Here is a 22532-nt window from a genome sequence, read left to right on the forward strand (position 1 = left end):
GTAAACAGGCGCTGCAGCGGCCACTGGTTGAGTCTGTGTGAAAGTAAACTGATCGCCATTACAACATCGTGAATCTCCACAACATGGACACAATCGTGGCTTCCAGGGCTCTTCAAAATAAAACGCAGTGAATGGCGGCACTTTGTAGCCAAATAATTACAAAAATAATGGCATCCCAAGTGTTAATCGGAATTATAATCGCAATTATTTGAGATAAAAATTGGAAAAATTGCAGAAATAGCTGATCTACAAGCTTACAACACGTCACTTATTATTAAATGTGTCAGTAATGTCTTTGGGCGTTTAACTTATTTGTCATATTTGCCCTGTACAGTCTTTGATTATGAAGCAAATAAATGTTCAATGTGGGAAAAAAAAAAGAAAAAAAAAGTTAAATATTTCATCGCAATTATTTAATTTGTATTCATTTTACAATGAATCTGTGTAGACTATTGATTTTATTTCTGGATAATCTACTGTTTGACTGATGATATAGGTTCCTTGGTTTACTTATGATCCTAGATGACTATTTCTACGCATACGATCGATGTATTCCTGTGTGCTGTCCATGCTCAATGTAGGTCCCTCTGGATTAAGAGTGTCTGCTAATTAATGTTGTGCAGCCCCTTGGTAGTAGCCTGACACTCAGCCTGAATTGACATTTCGTTTCACTTCATTATTCAGTCTGAAAGTTCTTCCCCCGAGGGCGATTGCAGGGATGGGCGTTGCCAAAAAGAGGCAGTCTTCAGCGATTGGTTCACCGACCAACACATGACATAGTGTTGTTATCATGGTTGTTATGTGTGACTGGCTAGTGGCTAGCCTGTTGCTTGCTAGTGCTACTTGCTAACCAAAGAAACAGTCAGAATAGGAGCACTACGAACTAGTAATCAAACACAACATAACATGCCTGCTACTGGTGTTTCATAGCGAGATCGATACGATCGCATTTTACCGCAATTTACCGCATTTTAGCGCGACGCGATGCGCGGTACGGTACGGCGGCGGCGCTGGTGTACTTGGAAACACTCATGAGTTCTGGGAAACCCCCACCCACGCTGATCACAAGACGCTGATTCACGACGCTGATTCGCCGTACGGATTTTCAACCGAGGCAGGACTCTTCAATGAGAGCACTTCTAGACCCCTGAATCGCCAAAACAAAAAAAAGGGGTGTGGCTAGCGATTCAGGGTCTGGAACTAGGCTACCTTGGTAGCTTATGCTTGCTAGAACTACTATCTATCTTTCAGTGTTGGCTTGTGATGCTGCTCTACGGCCCCTCTAGTGTACTGCCATCAATGTTTATTTTTGTTTATTTATTTTATTTTTGTCTTTTTTTTTTAAACATTTCTTCTGTAGTTTGTCTGCTTTGTCTGTTCTTTTTGAAGTAGATGATTGTATCTGTATCTGTACATATTGTAAACATTTTTCTATAATGGATATGCCTGTAATTAAGAAAAAAACTGAAAATTTGAAATAAACAGATATATAAAAAAAAAAAAAAAAAAAAAAGAGTGTCTGCTAATAAATCCCTAAACAGTAAATAGTAATGGTGCCAGCCCGTACTACAAGCTCGTAGATCGTGAGCTTGTAGATCTGCTATTCTTGGCAAAGAGGTTTGGTGTAGACTAGAGTGAAAAGAAAAGCAGACTTAAAGGTGATACACCATGACATTTCACTTTTCCTATTTTAAAACCTTTTTTTGGGGTCCCACTAGCACCTTCTATCCTCACAAAGTCCCATTTCTGACCGTTGTGTCTTTCTCTGGTTTTGAGAAGGCGAAGGTTAAAAGTATCCCACGGGTTCTCAAAACAAGCTATCCAGATTTGCTGCCGATTGTGACGTCATCTGCCGATTGTGACGTCATCATAAAAATAAAAATAAAATAGAAAAGCAACATAAACATAAACAATATGACATAAATACTTTTTAAATGCATGGTGTATCACCTTTAAGTATTGACGGTTCATGTTGTTCAATGTCTAAAAATACACATTAAACCAACAACCTACACTGATGATATTGCTGTCAAACAAGTCTAAGCTGTCTCAGAAATCTATGAAAATGTATAATCTGCAACACAATTTTATACAATACGTAGTGGAGTCCTTGCTTTATCTCTCTCTCAGCTAAGGGGTCCTTGGCCTGAAAACGTTGAAGAACCCTGCTCTAATAAATGCCTAAACAGTAAATAGTAATGGAGCTAGCCCGTACCCTCTTGGCTGTAAATCAGGAGTCTTCAACGTTTTCAGGCCAAGGACCCCTTATTAGACGAGAAAGAGATGAAGCAGGGACCCCCACAACCTTTTTTCATAGATTCCATATTGTCTCATCGTTTGACAGCACAATCGTCAGTGTATTTTGAATTCACGTAAATTTGTGTTTTCAGATATTTAACCACTTGAACCGTCAATACTTAAAAAACTTGACCTTTCACTCTGTACTTAGTCTGCTCTTTTTCCTCTGTACACCAAAGCTCTTTGCCGAAAATAGCCGATCTACAAGCTCACAACGCCTCGCAGCGCGAGGCGTTGTGAGCTTGTAGATCTGCTATTTTTGGCTAAAGTTCTCAGAATATGGACGTTACCAGACGTACCCTCTTGGCTGCGGTGCCGCCTCCGGGCCTTCTTCTCCTTGGTCCAGCTGCGCGCCTCACGCCACGCCTCCCCGTCGCCGTCCTCGGACGACGACTCCACGTCGCGGGCGACCCGCTCCCGCCGCGGCCCGGGGGTCCGCAGCCTCTTCTTCTCCGGCTTCTTCTCGGAGGAGCCGGGGAGGCTGCGGTCGGAGCCTCCGGGAGGGCTGCTGCGCTGCTGCTGGTCCGTCCGGTCCTGTTTGGCAGGGACATGCAGAGAATGTTAGAGAGGCAGGGGCTGACATTTCTAAAAGGGCCTTTTGGTGGAAATATCGAAAATAGCAGACCTCCAAGCTCACAACGCGTCACGCGGCGACACGTTGTGAGCTTGGAGGTCTGCTATTTTCGGTGCTTGATACCACACTGAACTAAGCATAATCAAGTCAAATCTGGAGATGTGGTGTACAGCATGGTTTTCTACACAGAGAGGGCAATTCTTTCAACATAAGATGCTGCATTCAAGGTTCAGGAGAGTTTGGACAAGGCAATTCTCTTCAATCCTGCCTTCGGGTATGGTATGGAAAGAGGGCATTTGCATTTCTTTCTCAGCAAGCACGGTCAGGACCTGGACCAATCAGTGACGTCTCGATTGGGACCAGATCACAGCCCATATGGGGATGATCTTGACGTCATTACCAGGACATCATATGGATTGTTTTTGTTTGACAGGATTATTGTTTGTAATGTTAGTTGAAATATGAGCATATAAGGTTATATTCTGGCCTAGAATATCACCTGATTTCAACATAAATCCGGTCAAACAAAAAAGTCCGCCAAGATCATCCCCATATGGGCTGTTATCTGGCCCCAATCGAGACGTCACTGATGCGTGATTATGGATCCCACTGGGAAAGATGGATAACCACGCCCCGGACTCATTTTTGAAGCTTGTGATTGGCTGAACTGGACGTAGGGAGCGCTCCGTTGTAGTCACTTGGACCGCGCGAGGTGCACCAAAACCCAATTATCATTGCGTTTATCGTGAGCTTGCATAAATAGAACGATTGCATTCACCACGGCTTCGTAACTGGCCCGCTCTTCGCGGGCACTCACGCCTGCGGCGCTCGGGCGCGAAGAGCAGGACCAAGGTCCGCTGGCCTTCGCGCCGCTTGCAATGTCGTGGACAATAACTGAAAACGAGCGCTCTATGCCGTTTCCATCCATCTTTCCCAGTGGGATCCATAATCACACGTCACTGATTGGTCCAGGTCCAGACCGTGCTTGCTGGGTTCACCATAGTGAAAACTATGGTCTGGAGAGTGTACTTTTTTACAGACAGATAAAAGGGCAGAGGCTCAAGCCCCCCATGTGTGGACGTGCCTGCTGTTTGGCGGCGGTGCTGGTGGTGGACTCCACGCTGGCAACGGGCTCGGCCGAGGCGCTGGTCTTGCGGCGGTGACGGCGCTTCACCTGTTTCTTCTGGGCCGAGGGGTCCTCCTCCACGGGCTGCACAATGATTAATACCCATTAAGACCTGGAAAAATAACTCAACACGACGCGTCGTGAGCTTGACGATCTGCTATTCCCACTATTTTTGAGCGGTGGTAAACCGCTCCATAGAGTGGCTGTGCGTGTGTCTGTAGCCTTTTTCCTCAGCGTTTTGCCATAGCAAAATGTGTGTACGTAGCATCATGTTTGACTAGTGATGTCATATGTCGTATGTCTGTAGCCTTTTTCCTCATCGTTTTGCCATAGTAAAACGTGTGTGTGTAGCATAGCCTGTACATCCTAGACTCAAATCCTAGACTGAAGACGTTATGCAAGCACGACCACCGCTCACTTCACATTGGGTGTGATTTCTTTTAAAATGCTTGAAAATATATTATAATTTTTCAACGTAAACCAGGGCTCTTCAACAGGGGGTCCTCTAAATCTTTGAGTGATAGAAAGTTTATTTTTTCTACTTTTTTTTATATTAACCACTTGAACCCTCGTGTCAACGCTGTGAGGCGTTGTGAGCTTGTAGTTCGGCTATTTCCGGCAAAGAGCCTTGGTGTAGAGGGGGAAAAAGAGCAGACAGAGTGAAAGGTCAAGTTTATTAGGTATTGACGGCTCAAGTGGTTAAATATCTGAAAACACAAATTGACATGAATCCAAAATACACTGATCGTGCAGTCAAACGAGGAAACTATGGAATCTCTGAAAAGGTTGTGGGGGTCCCTGCTTCATCTCTCTCTCAACTAAGGGGTCCTTGGCCTGAAAATGTTGAAGACCCCTGATGTAAACAATTATGACTATTATGACAAAATAATTGCGATTAGACGACAGTTGTGACAGGCCTATCTAACAGACCACTCCATCTCACTACCATCCCTGTCTGTCTGTCTGTCTGTCTGTGGTTTGGTCTCTCCTCCTCCGATATATGCTCAGTAAGACTCTCTGGCCTTCTGCTGTTACCTTGGAGACGTTGCCGGATCGACTCCCTGACTTCCCAGGGGCCTTCCCCCCCTGCAGAGAGAGAGAGAGAGAGAGAGAGAGAGAGAGAGAGAGAGAGAGAGAGAGAGAGAGAGAGAGAGAGGTGATAAGAAAAAGTCATGGGTTGACGCACGCACGCACGCACGCACGCACGCACGCACGCACGCACGCACGCACGCACGCACGCACGCACGCACGCACGCACGCACGCACGCACGCACGCACGCACGCACGCACGCACGCACGCACGCACGCACACACACACACACACACACACACACACACACACACACACACACACACACACACACACACACACACACACACAGGCCGGGTGTGTTTCCCAAGGCGATTTTAGCCGTTCGTAGCTCACGCATGGTCGTAGAGACCAAACCCCGACCGCCATGTTCCCAGGTTTACATGGGTTCGGGCAGAGCGACCTAACCCAGACCCCTACAACTACATCAAAAGTGGTTTAAAGTCTCACACCTGTCTAAATACGGTATTCTATAATTGCCTGTATCCTCCGTGTTCTTCTATAAGAAGCCTTTTTATCTGATCACTTTCTGTTTTCCCATGCATTTCCTGGCGTTCCCCATGCGCACCAACACTATTGAGATAAACAGACAGTGATCGGATAATAAGGCTTCTTATTAAAGAACACGGAGGATACGGGTAATTATAGAATACCGTACCGTATTTAGACAGGTGTGAGACTTGATTAAGCACTTTTTTGTGAAATCTGAATGTTGGTGTAGTTGTAGGGGGCTAAATAACTGCACAAACCCAGGCAAACCCGGGAACATGACGGTCAGGGCTTGGTCGCTACGACCATGTGTGAGCTAAGAACGGCCAAAATCTCTTTGGGAAACCTGGCCATTTTCTGTATCTGCAGTATTTATATAGATAGACCCTCCAGGAAAATGTGATTATGCGATCGCAGAATTTCCCACATAATCAGCCAAATGGCGCAGATTATGCGAGGGTCACGTGTTTTCAAAAAGGCCACATAATCGCATATTTCCGCCTGCATATTTCAGAACTACCCGCATATTTCATCGCATAAAATCACATAAATCCCTGCATATTTCGCATATTTTGCGTTATTCACAACTTCTCGCACATTTCACAGCTTTCTGCATATCTCACATGTCACATATTCCGCAACTTCCGCAACAATTTCACCAGATCAAATCACATAAAAAACAGTATATTTCATTGCAAAATCAAGGTTTTTAATGAATGATTTTAGTCTGCATAATAACGGATTTTAATCCACATAATCAAGGATTTTTGCCCACGTATTTCAAGTTGAGTTCCAGTTGACAGTTTAGCAAAACATTTATTGGCTGACATCCAGAACATGATAGCCAAGAGTCCTGTTTGACCAGGGACGTGCTGGCCATTGGGAAAAGCGGGACAACTCCCGAACGGCCGGTTCATTCCCGGCCGGTCCAGGCCGGCCATTATTAGGAAAAAAAATAAAAATAATTGTCTGCCTTCGTTCCATTTTGGGGGCTGTGCGGCCAACAAAGTAAATCGTCACTGTCGGGCAGAAACCTTGTATCTCCAAGTTTCAAATGTATACATTTTTACGCAAAGCAAAGCCCTGCTTCATCATACAAGGCCGTTGCACAAAAGTAGTGAAAACAGCAGATCGTTGTAGATCGTCTGTTTTCACTAGTTTAAATCATTTTTAAAATGATAAATACAAAACAAACGGTTTTGGACATAAAAGGTTTCCACCCGACAACAACGAAATATATATATATAATAAAAATAAATGAGGGCCTCTCCAACTTTTTTTCCCGGGCTGAATCAGGGGCCCAGCACGTCCCTGTGTTTGACCTCTGTGTGTGTTGTTACCTCACCCTGACCTCAGGCAAAGCCAGCCAATCCTCTTACCGCTGCAGTGGCCAGAGACACACACAGCCCTGCAATGTGCCTCTATTTACAGCATTGCTGTATAACCACTTAAACCCTATATACAGTATATGGTTGACTGGAGTTCCTCGTGGCGGCTCTATGCTAGCGTCTTGTCTGGGGCAGCAGTGGCTCAGTGGTAGAGAAACCGTCATTAGAACATGGAGGGTTTCCAGTTCAATTCCGGGACAATAGCCGATCAACAAGCGTACAACGCGTCCCAATGTGACGTGCTGTACGCTTGTCGATCTGTTGTTTTCCTGCGAAGGTCTTCCCCACAATAAGGATGCCTGGGTTTAAGTGGTTGAAGAGCTTTGTCACAAGTAACTTTGAACTCTCATACAGTTGCAGTTACCAGGGTTAAGGGTTTACTGAGGGTTCACTCATGAGTCCAGTGACGGAGAAAAGGAGGTCATGTTCATGTATGTACACACCGCTATGCCAGATGTTATGCAGTGTTCATTTTGTTGACAGCGCCGTTTCCACGAGAAAACCGCGAAACAAAATGTCAGCTATGCCTTCCGCTCAGGGTTGAAAACGCAACAAAGTAAGACCAGGTTTTAGACTGGGAAAGTTGACAACGGTCTCTGAACAGCAGAAACGGACGAAACTACAAAACATGCATGTGATGTCATGGCTCACGAGCAGACTACGCACAGCCACGTTACCATGGTGAATGTAAACAAGGAAACGGAAGCGGTGTCAATCGTCTATCTGTGCGTCAACGCCACCTAGCGACATGCATGCACATTACATCATTTTTAATGCTGGTGCGTTTCCATAGACGCACAATAAGATGTGAGAACGCAATGACATGTTGCTGTTTTCTCTAGAGACGTCTGAATGAGGCCTAAGAGTAAGACTACTGTAATAGTTGTTGATATAAGTAGATATATAAAAAAGTTCACACTCCCGAGAGTGTGAACGCCAACCTCTGTGCTTATACTACGATCTAATCTAACATGCTTATTATTCATACCAACGTGTAGCAAGAAAGACATTATTGCAATGAAATTGCATCATATTTGGCTTTGATGCTTCGCAACAAAGCCAGTGCAAGCAAGACACAGAACACAGAGAGCACGGCACCTGCAGCAGGGAGCGTTGGGCGGGAGGAGTAGGACAAAGGCTCTAAGGTGGCGTCCATACGAAAACGAATTTGGGTGATTCCGCACTGGTTCTTTATCGTTTAGACTAGGGGTCTTCAACGTTTTCAGGCCAAGGACCCCTTAGTTGAGAGAGAATGTACTTGTATTTGTGTTAATGTGTGTTAACAGATATTTGTTAACACACATTAACACAAATCCAACATACCGGTACATTAATTAAAAACTTTAGTTACTACTGTAGTAAAGAACTTCTGGAAACTCTGAAAGCTACTGTAGTTACTTTCCAGATGTAAATTATAATATTATAGAGCATATCGTCACTGTCGGACAGGAACCTCGTATCTCCAAGTTTCAAAATTTGTAAAATTTCTTTTTGCAAAGTAAAGCACTGTTTCATCATACAAGGCCGTCGCACAAAAGTTGTGAAAACAGCTGATCTACAAGCACACAGTGCCTCGCACCGCGAGGCGTTGTGTGCTGTAACGTTGTTCCATGATTCAATTGCTTGTTGTATTATTTTGTTGTGTTATTTGTCATTGCTTGTATTGTTTTGTATGCTGGAATCAGGGTGTCCTTGAAAAAGAGAGCTTGCTCTCAGTGGGCTCCCCTGACTAAATGGTGAAAGAAAGAAAGAAAACGATAAATGCAAAACAAACGGTTTTAGACATGCAAGGTTTCCACCCGACAACGATGATATACTGTACATAAACCACTTTAGACCTATTTTATACATACTGTAGGCTGTTCGAAAATAGCCAATCTACAAGCTCACAAGGCATCACATTACATTTAGTTTGATAAATATTTTGGAAATACCCGATCTACCATTGCCTTGCAGTGCGAGGAGTTGTGAGCTTGTAGGTCTGCTATTTTCCACAACATTTGCCTCTTTCTTGTATGTAATTTTTGATAATAATGGCCAATTTGATATTAAAAAAGGTCTTAAAAGTCATTCAATTGTAACTGTAGAAATGTACAGATAGCATTATGTACTTATACAATATGTAGGTTTGTTTACAGGTAAAAACAATGTTGCCCTTTTCGCTAATGTTCCTGGGTGAACCGAGCCCCAGTTTGGGAACCAATGGAGTAATAATGAATGAATTGTATTTTTATAGCGCTTTTCTAAGTACTCAAAGCGCTTTACAATGCTTCATTCATTCATACATTGGGGCAAACAGTCAACACCAGCCAATGGTGGCAAGCTAACACCGACCGACTCATTGGAGGCAATGTGAGGTTCAGTGTCTTGCCCAAGGACACTTTGTGGACAGGAGGAGCCGGGATTCAAACCGCCGACCCACCGCTGATCCACAGCCGCCCTGGGTAGAGTATATCGCCGTTGTCGGGTGGAAACCTTGTATGTCCAAAACCGTTAGTTTTGTATTTATCATTTTTTAAATGATTTAAACTAGTGAAAACTCGCGGTGCGAGGCGTTGTGTGCTTGTAGATCAGCTGTTTTCACTAATTCTGTGCGACGACCTTGTATGATCAAGCAGGGCTTTACTTTGCGAAAAAACATACAAATCTGAAACTTGGAGATACAAGGTTTCCAACCGACAACGACGATATGTTCGTGGTAAATGCTCAAAGAATATGATTGTGTGTCTGTTATTCCGCACACATTCTGTGAGGAGGGAATGGAGTTGAGTCAGCTATTACTGAAGGTCGATGTGTTAAGAATAGAAAGCCACAATCACCAGGTTGAGTAAAAGTTAAGAACATGACAAAATATCCTAACAGTTCTGAGAAGAGGGCGTGGAGGTGAGGTCTAGAATGAGAGAAGGACGGTATAAATACGATGTGTGTTCGTGTGAACAGTCAGAATATGACCATCGCTTGCTATATGCTCTGCTACCTGTAACTTCACTTGTACGGAATAAAAGCTATATTGAAGATCCACGCTAGCCCTTTTCATGATGTTTTCAATATGCCTGTGTACGGTGAAGTGAGAGGGAGCCAAAGTTCCAGGGAGGGAGAACGGTAGGGGAATGTCTTATTGTATTTGTTATGTTCTCATTTGTCTCGTATTCTTGTTATGTTGGGTGTTAAGTCCTGTACCCCTTTGTGTGTTCGTCTGTACGTATGGAGAACAGAAAAGAACAAAAGAAGCCTAATACTGTACACACTGTTTATAGGCTAAAAAACCGGGGGGGGAAAAAAAACATAAAAATGAAGATCCACTACCGATGGGTTTCATATCATTCTACCAGTGGAAGTCCTTGCCAATAGATATCTACTTCAAAGCCTTAACAACTTAAATGCTATTGAGTTAAACGGCTAAATATCTTCATCAGAAATAGCCAGTCTACAAGCTCTGTGGCACTGTGACAGCTTTATCCTCCACATAAGTTCACACAACTCTCCCTGTCCAGTACAAATAGATGGTAGGATGGTGTCTCTCTCTCACACGCACAAGCGCACACACACACACACACGCACGCACGCACGCGCGCGCGCGCACACACACACACACACACACACACACACCCACAAACTGACTGTTGCTTTTCCATTTCCTTATTCTTTTTTCAATTCCTTGTAAAAATGTCCAACAAGTGAAATAAAAAAAGGGGAAATTATTCACCTCAACTGCCACTGTGTTTTAATTATATGTGTGTGTGTGTGTGTGTGTGTGTGTGTGTGTGTGTGTGTGTGTGTGTGTGTGTGTGCGCGCGTGCGTGCGTGCGTGCGTGCGTGTGTGTGTGTTGTTTTTTCAATTCCTCATAAGTATCAAGTACCGTTGTTTTAATAAATTGTTGCTTTGTCAAGAGTCTACTCCAGTGGTTCTCAAGCATTTTTGGCTCAGGACACCCCTCATCCACCCCTGAACCAACTTCACAGTAGCTTACATTTATGTCAAATATTATGTAAATCTTTCCCCCTAAGATACAGTATGTCACGAGGAAAACTTGAGAGAATATCTGTTTCCATTTTAGGACAGGTCGAAAATATCTTTGACCCACTTAGGCCTTGAATTAGAAGGATTCAAAAGACACTTATAGAATCGGGTCAAAATTCTAATGTTCACGACTTTTCAAAAATAGCAGATCTACAAGCTCGCAGCGCGGCACTCGGTGCCGCGCTGCGAGCTTGTATATCTGCTATTTTTCAATAGTTAAAGCATAAAATAATGATACACAAAATGTGTACCCGTTCTAAATGGGTTGAACCACCTAAACCCCGGGCTCCACAGCCAGGGGTGTTGCACCAAATTCTGGGCCCTGGGTACAAGGATTCACTGCGGGCACCCCATGAATGTTCTTCATAGGGGGAGGAGGGGGTTTAACCCATTTAGACTGGGAACACATTGTTATGCATTATTTTGTGCTTTAACTATTGAAAAATAGTAGATATACAAGCTTGTAGATCTTTTTTTTTTTAATCGTGAAGATCTTTTAGTCTTTAAAAAAATGTTTCTATGTCAGTGCTCAAACCTTTTCATGATATGTGATGATATGATGATATGTATTTGGCCACGGACCCCCATCTCAAAATATTTACTTCCAGGGACCACCCAGAAGCAAAATTTGAGTTACAAATGTTCGCTTATAAAATACATAATTATATTCAAAGATTCACACAGATTTTCACAACTTTTCAAAAATAGCAGATCTACAAGCTCACAGAGCGGTACTCGGTGCCGCGCTGTGAGCTTGTATATCGGGTATTTTTCAATAGTTAAAGCATTAAATAATGAAGGCCCCTCCACCTTGGGGCCCTAGTAACTCAATCCCACTCCCCCCCCCCTTATGACGACCACATGGCCACCGGTGGTAGACTGCTACAGAGCTTTTCAACCCGGACAAAATAGATAAATGAACAAGCTAGCCAAAGTAAAGCTAACAGTCTTAGACATAATGAGGTGGGTTTCCACCCAGCTGAGACAATATAGTGTTCTAGCGTATTAACATTGTGTAAAAGTTCAATATTAAAGCGTCCTTAATGACAAAATGCCATAATCACTCACGCCCTACAGTATATATATATACTTAATTGAATGATCAATGGCAAAAATAGCTGATCTACAAGCTCACAATGTGTAGCGATGTGATGCATTGTCTCATTTTTGTATTGTCCTTATTTATTACAGTTAACTTAATGTACTGACAAAAGCAAAACACAACTGAAGACGAGATTCGGGTCATTGTGTTGTGTTATGGCATTGTCAGTACACAGTAATAGTGGGATTTACTATGCTTACTATGTTTAGTACATAGTACTATTAGTGGACCTACAACCATGGTTCTTAGATAATACACAGCATATAGTATTGGACTATTACGATCAGGCCAAACTGTATTTAATGAACCATGGATAGCCGAATTCATCAGGGGCACATGTTTTAGCGTGGCACCGGGCCGCTCCCTGACCGTAGCGGCATAGTGTGTCCGGTGCTACACCAAAAGGGACGCCCCCACAGAATGTGTAGTATGGCAAAGAACGTCCCGGACGGCGCTGACACGTGACGTTTCTGCACTGCAGGGACATGCGCACTGAAACTAGTGCAGCCAGTCTCCTAAAATATTAAAAATATTATTATTGTGGCATAAAATGCCAGCAAAAGAAACAGGGCAACAGAACATAACGAGCCTATTTTCTAAACCCAGGAAGTCAAAATGTATAATTGCTAATGATGACCATTTATGATCATTTCATCATAAAATATATAGGCCTATATTTGATATACTTGAACTCCATTAAACAACAATAGTATTATATATACATAGATTCTTTTTACAATGGATATTTGATTATGTCTCTAGAATACATTTTTTTTTATGTTCATCTTTTATTTAAAATATAACTTTTTTGGTAAACATTTTATGAAACCACCTATGGTAGACGGTTTACAGAAACAGTTAAGAAAAGGTGCAAGTTCGCTCCTCGTCAGAGTGCAGTCTTGTTTCTATTGTAGCCAGGAGAGAAAGAAAGGCCTTCTATAAGGAGGTTAGAGGTATTTTGGGGTAAAAGTGCGGGAACCAGGCCATTTTACATAAATCAAGGGTGTGGAATCAGAAAAACATGGTTCCCAAGCAAAACATTTCGTTTTTGACCTTTTTTTTGCATAACACAATGGCTGCCGGAATTGCCAATTGTGAAATGTTTCTTCAATAGCTCTGTAACAAGGCAAGCAAAAGAGTTTCAGACACTAAAGGTCTTTGCACACTGCTGCGTTTTTCGGGCCGAATATCAGAGTGAATTTCGGAGTGCGTGAAAAAAAAAATCAACCTCACGTTATGTCAATCACGTTTGCACACGTTTATTTTCGGACCAGGGTTGATTTTTTTCCGATTTTCGCAGCTGTCGCACTGAGTCCCATGCTCTCTCTCTCTTTCCTATCTCTCTCCCTGGCCTCTGGATTTCGGATTTCCAAAACGCAACGAAAACATGCAGTGCAGTGTGCAACCACCTTAAGCCTGCTCCTAAATATTCAAATTAGGGGCGACCATTACAGAAATCTTTAAAAGCTACTCAAAGGGGTCCACACACAGCACACACCTCTTATTACCTGTGCCAACAGAGTGTGCACGTAGGGTGATGAGTGCTGTCTGTATGTGACACCAATTAGCCAATGACTGAGCAGCATTGGCACCAATTAGCACATGCAGACAGTACTCATCAACCTATACTTGTGCGCTGTGCTGGCACACAAGTAGGCTATATTTGGCTATGAGTTCACAAGACGCAAGTTGGCACCTTGACAGAGTGCAGTCTATTTTTTTTTTTGAGTGATGCTGCCTACCGTTCCTACATCTGGAACTATATCTGCACTGACTCTGACCTCTAAGGACCTTCCAGGGAGGGTGCTCTTGTGCGTCTTGCTGTGTCACCCTTTCTTGTCCTTTTTTTCTTTTGCGAGTTGTTTTTATCGCTCTGACCTTTGGACACTGCACTATGTTGTGTTAGTAGTTTTTTTTTGTATTTCTGCTTGTGTTTGACATGATGTTGAGATACTTGTTGCACTAACTAGCATTGACTGTTATGGTCACTTTGATTTGGGCACTGTATTATATTGATAGTCGGGCTTTAGGACACTTTATGTATATACTGTATATTTATATATATATTATTCGTTCCCTTTCTTGATGTACCTTGCTCTTACTGTACTTACTGTACTCTGTTCTTGTTTTTTCTGTTTATCTTTTTCATACTTCTCTGTAAATTTGTAAATAACCTTATACTGCTGTGCTGCCTCTGGGCAACTGATTTCCCCCTTGGGATAATAAAGGTATCTATCTATCTTTCTACCACTTTTTCTAGTCACATGTTCAAATACTGGATTCTGATTGGCTAAATTCCGGAGGTTATGGCAGAACAACCGCCGCAGTTGTGTGAGGACGAGATCAATGCGCCTCAGTGTACATCCGGGGACTTCAGGAGGTAGTCGGAACACCTTTCCCCCAACCAACATATGACGGTCGTAGCGGTCCTATGTTTACTAACGTGCGTACGACGTCGCCGATTTATTTGGATCCAATGCAATCCGCCAACTTTAAAGCCCCTTTTCTCTGAACCTATGCCTTTCTGGAAGCGAACAGCCTCTATTTACGGCCGGAACGGTCCTTCTAACTGATGTTAGCTTAGCTGTATGCTAGACATCTTTCTCTGCATGGAGTTGGCGTCATCTGGTGGTGAGTAGAAGATGTTGTTTGTGGAACTATTTGCTGTCGTCGCGGAAGTTTTATAGGCAATAATGATTGTAACTTAATATCCTTGCAAGTTACAACTATGTGTTTTCTTTCATGTATACGGAAAAAAGTGGTAGAAAAGCTATTTACCACTCGGGGTCGGACATTATGCTCTGATAATGTCCTGTGTGAGGGTGTTATCGGACTCGGCTTCGCCTCGTCCGATCACCCCCTCACACAGGACATTATCAGAGCATAATGTCCTCTCACTCGGGGTAAATTGCTTACATCTATCTGGCTTTGTCTGTTTGTACGTATGTCCCACAAAGCTTGCCATTGGCCACGCTTTGCAGGACGCTTAATGGAATTAAATCATGAAAAAATTAACGCTGCCCACTTCACACTGGGCTGCACTGGCTGCACAAAACAGGTGGCCGTGCACAATCCTGCATTTATCAGTCTACAGCCAAGGTTCGGCGTGACCACATTATTTTCTCTGTCCAATTATTTGTTCCCCTCCATTGTGCAGATGGTGGTTTTCACTGTTTTCCAGTGAATAGGTTTTTCTCCAGTGTGTATACGCTGGTGATTGTTCAGTACATCTAGCCGACTAAAAGCCTTGGAACACTGTTTGCAGATGAAAGGTTTTTCTCCAGTGTGGATACGCTGGTGCCTCTTCAGGTCGCCTAACAGACTGAAACTCTTGTCACACTGTTTACAATAGAAAGGTTTTTCTCCTGTGTGGATACGCTGGTGCCTCTTTAGGTCACCTAACAGACTGAAACTCTTGTCACACTGTTTACAATAGAAAGGTTTCTCTCCAGTGTGGATACGCTGGTGACTCCTCAGGTTAGCTAACCGACTGAAACTCTTGTCACACTGTTTACAATAGAAAGGTTTCTCTCCAGTGTGGATACGCTGGTGACTCCTCAGGTTAGCTAACCGACTGAAACTCTTGTCACACTGTTTACAATAGAAAGGTTTTTCTCCTGTGTGGATACGCTGGTGATTGTTCAGTACATCTAACCGACTAAAAGTCTTGGAACACTGTTTACAGATGAATTGTTTTTCTCCAGTGTGGATACGCTGGTGCCTCTTTAGGTCACTTAACTGACTGAAACTCTTGTCACACTCTTTACAGTGGAAAGGTTGTTCTCCTGTGTGGATTGACAGGTGTCTCTTCAGCGCACTTAACATACTGAAACTCTTGTCACACTGTTTACAGATGTGAGTCAGCTGGTGTGTCTTGTTGTCTTCTCCTGGTTGAGTTAAAGTCTTGTTAAACATTTGATGACTGTAACGTATTGGTTCGTCTGTGTCTCCTTGTTCCTGGCTGGTTACAGTTCTGGTGATTTGCTGGAAGGATTCTGAGGGGATCTGTCCATTTATGGGCATTTGGCAGTAGAGGTCATCACGACTCGACTGAGACCTGATGTATGTACAATCAGAAGAGCAGACCGTAGTCTGGCGAGATTGAGAACACACTCCTTCCTGGAGTGGTGGTGCATCATCAAATCTGCATCTAGACATGGACTGTGTTAGGGATAAGGAGGTTTAAGGTTCTGTTTGGTAATGGACAATTTATTTATACTCTTTCTGACTCCCTATGTTTTCTATCCTGTTATCCGTCTCTCACAGTAAGAACACTGCATAATCCATCCTCTGGTCTCCGTGGAATGAAGTGGAATTCAAAACTACTTTCAAATCTTTATACGATGCTGAGCAGAGCGCTGGTCTGACCTCGCTCACAGCACAAATGGTTGCCGTGCATGCCTGACAACACCGATGTGCGCAGGATCCAAATTTGTGCAAGAGCGACATCATCAATACTGTAATGACATCACCACCATGATGGAGGAGATCACGGTGGAAGAGTTCCACGTAGATGCCACGCCGTAATTAGATCCAGTTTATTTATCTCCTACAGTATGTTTCACTTTGTGTGTGATGCTACTAGCCCCGCATCCTGCATCCCTGACGCATACTTTTAAATAAAGGACACATTAAACGAAGCATCACTGCATCCCCAGGATGCATACAACTCTATCCTTCCTGCTATCAGTCATTTCACTGCACCAGCTGAGCTGCATGTGGTGGAGTCTCCACAGCTGTGCGCGCTGGCATTATTGATGAGATGATTGAGATTGTCTTGTAAATCCATGCTTCTGTCCTTCATTAATTAACTACATAATTATACTAGTAGCTATTTAACACTATTTGTTTAAACTAGAAGCTCAAGGGCGGCCGAGCATCTAGTTGGTAGCCGGCCTACTCTGGAACGATGTAAATAGGTACTTTGAATGCCCCGCCATTTAATGCAATACCTGTTGTCAGAGGACCCGTTTTGACCATCTGTTTGCCTGTGTCCATTTAATGCAAACTCCATTATACCTGTCATAGGACCCGTTTTGACCATCTGTTTGCCTGTGTCCATTTCTGCCTATATATGGAGATATCTGTCTGTCTGCGTACATTTTATGCCCATATATGGAGATCTCTGTATCTGCCTGTCGGGCGGCCGAGCGTCTGGCCGGGGACTGGCCTACTCGGGAACGATGTAAATAGGGAACCTTTAATGTAAACCCCATTATACCTGTTGTAATAGGACCCGTTTTGACCATCTGTTTGCCTGTGTCCATTTATGCCCATATATGGAGATATCTGTATCTGTCTGTCTGCTTCCATTTTATGTCCATATATGGAGATCTCTGTTTCGGAAAACCCTGATGTATCAGCTCCGTATACAGAGATTCCGGAAAACCGCGTATCGGGTCGGGTCCAGGCAGGAAACGCACGTGCCGAATTTGAAGCCGGTGGGACAAACGGTTCTCGAGATACGCGGATTACATACTCACAGAGATTTCTTGCATTTATTGTAAAGAAGATTAAAGTCCTTTTTGATGTTTTCACCATTGATACATAATGCGTGTGTCATCGCAGGACCCAATTCTGGGACCCATTTGAGTGTCTACCTGTGGGTACCGGGACCCATTACATTGAAAACCTAGCAACATCACTGGTTCTCCAACATTACTTCTGAGCAGGGTCAGAGTGGTACTCAGTTTCAGCCCGGATATTTCATCAGACCAGCCCTCATGCGAGTGTGCAAAGCGTGCATGCACACTTTTTTAGCATTATTTATTAATATAAAAAGTAACAAACACATATTTTCCCCATCTACTTTTATTTAAATGAGTGGTGGGATTTTCAATATTTGCAACTACTCCTGTACGGTGGAAAGTGAGGGACAGTTCAATGTATTCCAATGGATTATATGCTCAATTATCACTTTGGAATACATTGAAACAAAAGTCGCTGCTCCCTACAGGAGCAATTGCAAATTATGAAAATCCCACCACTCATTTAGATAAAAGTAGATGAGAAAATATGGTTCAAGTTGAAAAATACCAAAGTTCCCCATGACACTCTGAACTAAGACACATTTCAAAAAATCTTTAAAAAATTACTTTTGACAGATTATTTTCAAAATAAAGGCTGTGCATTGTGTAGAAATGCCTGCCAGACAATCTGAACAAAGATCTGACGAACTAGAAGGGTGTGCATCGTTTAGAAAAGCCTGACAGACAATCTGAACAAAGATTTGGCAATTTTCAAAAAACTTGGAACCTGTAATTTGTAGACGGTCCCTAATATTGGGTGAATGAATATCCAACCTCAAACCAACAGCCTGAGCTAACATTAACGTTAGCTAAATTAACGCAGGATAAGTGTATTTACCTGTCCCCTGTTGGACAGAATGGACACGCTTGGGGAAAAACCTTTTCAGTTCCTCCTTTCTCCTTCTTGTCCATGGGCAGTTCGCGGCTGATCTAGAATCAGCCCTTAGTACGAAATGGTACCACGGCTGTCGGCCGGTTTTTACTCATTAGATTGCTTTGGATTGGAATCCGCTGAGTGGTGGTACCTCCCATTACAACAACTAGATGGGGCTGTTTCTCATTTTAATAGGTAAACCGCTGTTTCTGCAATCTGCATTTTTACCAGAATATAAGATGCAAATAATATATATGTCACAGTTTTTTTGAGTTTCAGTGAAATTGAGAACAGGAGCGCGCGTCATGCGGCGCGGGGCGGAACAAGCGGTCGCTTTGATCCACAACAACGACAACGTAGCGTCGGCAGGAATGATAGTGCCTCACCCCACAGAGGTTAGGGTTAGGGTTAGGCATAGTTTTACTGAGGTTAAGGTTAGGGTTATGGTTAGAGTTAGGCATAGTAAGCTAATGGCTAAACACAGCCGAGCTAGGCTAGTGGATAAACAAAGAAAGAGTAGTCGCAAACGAGTGACGTCAGTGACTACACAAGTGAATGGCTGTTGTCGCCATCTCACGGTGAATACGCAGAATTACACAGGTGCGCTGATAAGAGACTATCAAAGTGAATTGATCCAGGTGGTGTTAGGGGTGTGTGGTGAACTACAAAACGAGCGCTCTTACCCCAATCTCACTGAGTTACCCAAACTGACTGTAACATATACACCACACTGACCACACACCGGCCGCTCGCGCCACCGGCCGATCGATGCTCCAGACGGCCACGCCCAGGGGCGTCAATTGGGTATGGCAGGGGTATGCAGCTGCCATACCCTGGGTCCAGGGAGTAAAATAAAAGTTACTTTTAAATATAAATCCATGAATGTCTCTTTGTCTATCTGCGCTTGCAATTACAACTACAGGTACATACGCAAAATTTAACAAAATGGTCACTTTAACAAGGTATTATAATTATATTCTCCCCATCTTGACAAAATGGTATATTCCCAGGTTCCGCAGGTCAGCTGCACAGGTGCAATGCATTATTGTTAATTGTGGCACGTTTACTAACATGCCAGGTTTAGCTGCACTTGAACAACCGTTCCAGGCTGCCATATCCAGCCCAAGAAACTAACCTGGGTAAAAAACTGACAAAACTATAGTTTTTTCAGACATTGTGAAAATAGCCGATCTACATGCTCACAACGCCTCGCAGCGCGAGGCGTTGTGAGCATGTAGATCTGCTATTTTCACAATAGAACCGTCTTATGCAAAATGTAATGCCTCTTTTCCATGGGGACTCCCATCTTTGCCATACCCTAGCTTATGCTGAACTGACGCCACTGGCCACGCCGAGCCTGCTTCTGAGACTCCTACAGTACATTCAATCCCTCATATACTGTGCACACTCCATAACCCAAGCTGCACATAATTCAGAGCACATTATGTTCGAACTAGCAGCCTAGTAATAATGTGCTAATATCACCATGTGTGGATGGGCGATTTTTGGACAGTATTTTTTGCAAGTCCGAGTGTATCAAAAAAGCAACTGGGTTAAGCACCGTTGGTCCGACCAGTTTAACATTCACCAGATTAGCATTCACCAGCGTCGGCAGGTTAGCATTTCACCAGGTTAGCATTCAACAGCATCGGCAGGTTAGCATTCACCAGCGTTAGTTTTACTGAGGTTAGGTTTAGGGTTAAGGTTACTTTAGGTGTATCTCCGTCCCCCAGACTTTCGTCACCTCCGTGCAGCCAATCACAAGCTTCGGTCTGCCTTAACTCAGTTGCCTTTTTGATAGCCCGGGTGATTATAGCTGAAATGCTACTGTCTTCCAGCATCCTAATATACATTTTCTAGATATCTAGTCTGGTCAACTCAACATCGCCGTCACATTGTCTCAGTAAAGAAACACTTAAACCCTATAACATTGACCGGAGTACCTCTGGCAGGGTTCCAACACATTTTCACCAATGAATTTCCAAAACTTTTCCAGAATATTTAACCCAATTTCAAGGACTATATAACCAGTAAGACGCCTAAGGGCGAAAAGCAACCTCAACCTAAAGGGCCAGGTCGCGCCATCTGTCTTGGCCATCTGTCTTGGCCACATATGGATTATGTTAGTGTGGTTCTCCTAACAGGGCATCATCTGGGATACAAATCCCTTTTATGCCCATATATGGAGATCCCTAACGGAATCCCTTTTATGACCATATACTGTATGGAGATCCCTGCTGTGAGTATCTGACATCACTAATCCCTTGTATGCCCATATATGGAGATCCCTAACAGAATCCCTTTTATGCCCATATATGGAGATCCCTGCTCTGAGTATCTGACGGAATCCCTTTTATGCCCATACAAGGAGATCCCTAACAGAATCCCTTTTATGCCCATATATGGAGATCCCTGCTCTGAGTATCTGACATCTATCTATAAATGCGAGAAGTCTCTGCGTGTCTGTCTGTCTGTCTGCGTGTGTGTCTGTAATCCGCGTATCTCGAGAACCGTTCGTCCCACCGGCTTCAGATTCGGCACGCGTGTTCCCCGCCGCGGCACGGAGTGCAGTGCCGGGCCTCGACCCGACCCGACCCGACGCGGGCTGATTGTTGACATCAGGCTGTTCCGGAGGAAATCGGCGCAAGCGCTGACTCATTGTGACATCACCTCATAAAAGGCTCTGACATCACGTACGCCACATGAGTCAACAAAAAATCTCTGTGAGTGTGTATGTATATGTAATCCGCGTATCTCGAGAACCGTTCGTCCCACCGGCACGCGCGTTCTCCATATATGGGAATAAAATGAATGCCTGTATGCGGAGCTGATGTCTGACATCAGAGTTTTCCGCAACCGGTACTGTGTGTGCAGAGATCTTCATATATGGGCATAAGTGGACAAAGACAAACAGATGGTCAAAACGGGTCCTATGACAACAGGTATATTGGGGTTTGCATTAAAGGGTGGGGCATTCATGGGGTTTGCATTAAAGGGTGGGGCATTCATTCCCTATTTCAAATTCGGCACGCACGTTCCCCACCGCAGCAGGTAGTGCAGTGCTCGGCCTCGACCCGACTCGATACACGATACACGATTTTCTGGAACCAGCACGAAAGGTTCGGATTCTGATGTCTGACATCAGGATTTTCCGGAACTGGCACTGTGTCTGCATAGATCTCCATATATGGGCATAAAATGGATGCAGACAGACAGATACAGATATCTCCATATATGGGCATAAATGGACACAGGCAAACAGATGGTCAAAGATCTCCATATATGGGCATAAAGTGGACGCAGACAGACAGATACAGATATCTCCATATATGGGCATAAATGGACACAGGCAAACAGATGGTCAAAACGGGTCCTATGACAACAGGTATAATGGGGTTTGCATTAAGTTGGTCTCCTCCTCCATCTGTTTGTCTGTGTCCCTTTATTCCCATTATGGAGATCTCAGATAAACAGATATCTCCATATATGGCATATATGGGCATACAATGGACGCAGAATGACAAAGATCTCCATATACGGGCATAAAAGGGACACAGACAGACAGATACAGAGATCTCCATATATGGGCATAAAATGGACGCAGATAGACAGATATCTCCATATATGGGCATATATGGGCATAAAATGGACCCAGAACTATAACTGCAGTGATCTCCATATATGGACATAAAATGGACGCCGACAGACAGACAGATACAGATATCTCCATATATGGGCATACATGGACACAGGCAGACAGATGGTCAAAACGGGTCCTATGAAAACAGGTATAATGGGGTTTGCATTAAAGGGCGGGGCATTCATTCCCTATCTACATTGTTCCGAGTTGGCCAGGTCGCCGACTAGACGCTGGGCCGCCCGAAGGGCGGCCCAGCTTCTAGTCACTGCAATGTCACCTGTGATGTCACAGTAATTCAGCAATTCACAATAATTCAGCCCAATAACGAGTCGCTTACTCCTATATGCAATGCCCAAAGACAGGCAGTGTAGCAAAAATAAAGTGTGCACACTGCGAACAGAC

At 43.7% G+C, this 22532-nt stretch overlaps 1 protein-coding gene across 1 annotated transcript in view; it reads right to left on the reverse strand.

The window, feature by feature from the left end:
- LOC308281972 (uncharacterized protein) overlaps positions 1-22532 on the reverse strand; it is a gene marked incomplete at its 3' end in the record, with an annotated part of 40595 nt that overhangs the window by 12545 nt on the left and 5518 nt on the right. The window contains exons 2-4 of the mRNA XM_080722321.1: positions 5034-5084; positions 3957-4082; positions 2598-2832 (exon numbers count right to left, since the gene is read on the reverse strand). Of these exons, the coding sequence (XP_080578447.1) occupies positions 2598-2832; positions 3957-4082; positions 5034-5084 (412 nt within the window). The remainder of the gene's footprint in view (positions 1-2597; positions 2833-3956; positions 4083-5033; positions 5085-22532) is intronic.

The sequence above is a fragment of the Nannobrachium achirus genome (assembly GCF_963921795.1).
Source record: "Nannobrachium achirus genome assembly, chromosome: 3".
NCBI classification, from domain to species: Eukaryota; Metazoa; Chordata; class Actinopteri; order Myctophiformes; family Myctophidae; genus Nannobrachium; species Nannobrachium achirus.